The 4,004-nt window shown below is 39.9% G+C and overlaps 1 protein-coding gene across 2 annotated transcripts in view; it reads left to right on the top strand.

Annotated features, from left to right (window-relative positions):
• Positions 1 to 2,611: 2,611 nt before the first annotated feature.
• LOC107559937 (peroxisome proliferator-activated receptor gamma coactivator 1-alpha-like) overlaps positions 2,612 to 4,004 on the top strand; it is a 43,751-nt gene continuing 42,358 nt past the window's right edge. Inside the window, exon 1 of one of the 2 annotated variants that reach the window (XM_016243967.1) lies at positions 2,612 to 2,808. In XM_016243967.1, coding sequence (XP_016099453.1) covers positions 2,761 to 2,808 — 48 coding nt within the window. In that variant the 5' untranslated portion in view covers positions 2,612 to 2,760. The remainder of the gene's footprint in view (positions 2,809 to 4,004) is intronic. The other variant, XM_016243966.1, reaches the window with a different exon arrangement.

Raw genomic sequence — 4,004 nt, 5'->3', positions numbered from 1 at the left:
AAAAGTATACTTTTATATACTACAAAGTGGGCCAATTTAGTCCCAAGGAGTATTGAAACAGTACACTTACAAGTATACTACTAGTAAACTGATATTTGTGTACTTACTACATAAAATATACTTAAAAATATACTTTAACTTTACTTAAGTATACTTAATAAAATAAACTTGAAGTATACTACTTTTTGGTAAGGGACGGCATCCAATGAGCTCGAAATGAACCCAATCCCCAGTTAGTCAGCCGGCGTATAGCTTATATCATATATATATACACACACCATAGTATTTGAGTTCACTCACAGCAAACCCCTCGCACGCTGCTGACTGGGAGTATTCGAGTAAAGAAAACACCTCGGGCTATAGATTCAAAGTATTCTGTGAACCACCACAGTCCTCACAACTTATTGACCGTGTTCTCATATAACCAACCCATTTATCTTGTCTGTATTTACATTATTTTCCGTTGGCATTGCTCTGAGATGAACGATACCGCTGCAGATTTGCTTAATAAAGAGGCCTAGAGCAACTGTTTACTTCGGTGAAGTAATTAGGATTAAAAGCTTTTCTTAAGCGCACCAATATAATTACATTTGATAGGCCGAATGTGAAAGCTGTTCGCAAGGCGAAAAAAATATATAGCCTAATAGCATATCTGATGGATGCACTGATGGGTAAGAAGTCCCGTCGGAGTTGTAAATTATCCCTCTGACTGCACTGACCCGTGTTAGTATCTAAACAGACAGCATTTATGTATTTTTCTGTTAATATTTGGATTTCCTAACTACAGCGATGAACTAATTGTGTCAGTTCATTCCGAATAGAGTTCCGTTTCCTAAAAGAAACATAAAAAAACAACAATTTAATTTAGCATTTCATTATTAATCAGTTTTTAATGGCATACTTATTTTACACATTTGAACTAGGGCAAAAATTGATTTTTCGATTAATCGTTTTTTAAAATTATATAGATTCTCAAATGCCGTGAATCGATCTTTTCCGGGATTTATTGCAGCACACATTTAAAACAAGATCTGATTAACTTGAATCTTATCATTAGTCTTCTCCTCTAGATGTCACCCTTATTTACCTTGCGCGATGTTACAACAGAAATCCTGTCATTCATTCAGCACTTATCATGGCCATACGCGTGATTCACAAAGCTCAGGTGAAATGCTATAGTAATACTATAACTCTGCAGAAGCATTTGGTATCACGCATAAGGCGCCATGATTTCCGCAATGAATGAATGACGGATGGCGTGGTGCACTGTTTTGTTTACACATACTAAAGACGCTGTTTTCAGCTTCTGTCGTCTCACTATATGATGATATGAACACGAATGTCATCTCCAGCTGCTCTGAGAGTCACTTCATTAGCATTTTACCGTTTCATTTGAGAACACTACCGTCATATCACATATCAAAATAAATGTTTAGTTTAACGTTCTACTGTCAGAATATATTACTATTTAGCAGTCTTAAGACTCAATGCTACTACTGCTAATAAATATTAATAAATCTTTATTTTTAAAGGAATACTCACCATTTCTGTTTTCTTTTTAATTTTAACAGTAAACCTCTGTTGTGCCGCACTTTGTTTGCCAAAAAATAAAAGGGTTTGATTTTCATTTGGTTAGGATAAATTAAATTAATGTTTTATGCCTTCATCTGATTACCAGAACAATTCTGAACATTTTATAGGGCCCTATTATTGTTTTAAAAAAGTATAGGTTTAAAATACAGGCATGTGGTTCTTAATTTCTTTTTATTAATTCACCATTTGTAAACTGATGTTTACTCTTCATTTTTTAGAAATATCAATAGCATTTGTATTAAAACTATATTCACTGAATGTAATAAAAAAAAAAATCGAGAATCGAATCGAGAGCTTGCGAATCGAAATCGAATCGAATCGGGACATCTGAATCGATACCCAGCTCTAGTTTGAACTACACAAGACAGCAATCCCTACAACAGTTATTTGTTTTTGTTTCGAGTCGAACATAATGAAAGAAACATTTGCTGTCTCCAAATGATTCACACTGTTTTTGAACAAACCGGTGTCATTCGTTCGGGAATCGAACTGCGCTGGGCGCGCGTTATAAGTTTGATTCACTAAAAAGAACCGGCTCACAAGAATCATTCGTTCGGGAATCGAACTGCGCTGAGCGCGCGTTATAAGTTTGATTCACTAAAAAGAACCGGCTCACAAGAATCATTCGTTCGGGAATCGAACTGCGCTGAGCGCGCGTTATAAGTTTGATTCACTAAAAAGAACCGGCTCACAAGAATCATTCGTTCGGGAATCGAACTGCATTGGTCACTGTGGGTTCCGCGCTGTGCGCTCAGTAGCGGTGCTACTGTAGTCAGAGCATTTTAATAAGGACTCCCGTCCGCTTCGGAGGCAGAATGCACGCATAATGCAAGTCATGAGACTCATATTTATAAAGCAGAACGGGTTCTTGGTTCTCAACCCTAGCCGACACTAGCCGTATGTTGAGAGGAGTGCGTGGTTTTATAGTTAGGGACGATTTACTATGCGCGAGCCAGACTCCGCCTTCCTTACAGCACGTCGTTGGCGAGTAACAGCGAAGGGGAGTCACTCCCCTGCCTACTTTTAATAGCTTTGTCATGTGATGGAAAGCAGTTGTAAGACAGGTGCCCTCGGTTCATTGTCAGTGAGGGGCGCGAGGGAACGAGTGGATTTTCTCTTTTGCCTGTGATTTCTATTTGATTTTTTCGTGCCGTCATTCAGGGCTGGATGGCGTGGGACAGGTGTAATCAGGATTCGGTGTGGAGAGAACTAGAGGTGAGAACTGATGTGCAACTTATTTTTCCAGGGCTGGAACACATTTTTTATTTTTCATTTTTTTTTGGAGGAGATGGATCGCAGGAAACGTCCAAGACTGGCTTCGCTCGTAGTTCCCGTTATGTGAAGTCGACCCATCCTGTAAGATGCGCGGAAGACACGGAGGCTCTGAATGCACGGGAATACACCGGGTTGTGATAAAGTCTAATTTGTTGGCATAAATTATATGTGCAGTGATTTATCTGGTGATAGCGTGCGGCTTTTCTCAAGCTGTGTCGGAGTTGAACAGTGACAGTCTACTTAGGATGTCTTGTCGTGGGGAATCGTGTTGACATGCCCGTGGATGGAGTGCGCTCGCTCGCTGTAACGCAGGTGATGATGAGACAGGTATCTGCTTCAGTGAGAGCCTATAGTGCCACTGCCGATGTGCTGGAATCACTAATATGTTCTCGCGCGTCAGGTATTGTACACTGAAACTTTCCTATTAGAACACAGATACAGTCTCGGAGAAGGCTATATTTGCATGCATGCGGAGCGCGTGCTGGATTTATTATTGGACAGTATGTGCTGTAAAATCGAGGTTCAGCCAAGAAAAGCTTGTTATTTAGCAAGACCCCATCGCAAGGTTAAGCGTTGCTCTTATAATTCAACATCACAAACGATTGCATAGCTGCGCACGACGTTTATCTCGTGTTGAGTGCGAATCATTGCAATTCGAGACATTTAGGTTTGTTGAAGCGTGTTCGCACGACGAAATGTAAGATATGGATAATAACGTCGCACTTTCATGTCAATTATACACTGAGTGCAGTCTAGCTATCTATTGGTTTATTGCATTCTTAGCCATTTCAGATATTCATAAATCCGTGCTTTCAGCCTGCCTTGCTTGAAACTTTTACTCACTAGGCTATACCTATAGACAATTATCGCTGCGCTGTATCGGCACCTGTCTAGGTTGCAAGGTGCGCTATTCTTATATTCCTTTTAAAAGATTAGATAAGTGTCTCAATCAGAACATAAATCCATCTAAACGCAATCAGCAAATTGCTTCTCGGTTCCAATTCTAATCATATAATTTCCAGGTGCCCACATGTAGCTATGCTCTCTCTCTCTCTCTCTCTCTCTCTCTCTCTCTCTCTCTCTCTCTCTCCGTGTGTGCACATGTGCCTCTGTTTGTAGTTTATGTGGGCGCATGC

This window comes from Sinocyclocheilus grahami, unplaced genomic scaffold (assembly GCF_001515645.1).
Source record: "Sinocyclocheilus grahami isolate Dianchi unplaced genomic scaffold, SAMN03320097.WGS_v1.1 scaffold706.1, whole genome shotgun sequence".
Classification (NCBI taxonomy): domain Eukaryota; kingdom Metazoa; phylum Chordata; class Actinopteri; order Cypriniformes; family Cyprinidae; genus Sinocyclocheilus; species Sinocyclocheilus grahami.
Note: the sequence above shows the minus strand (reverse complement) of the source record. Positions and strands in the feature narration are given on the sequence as shown.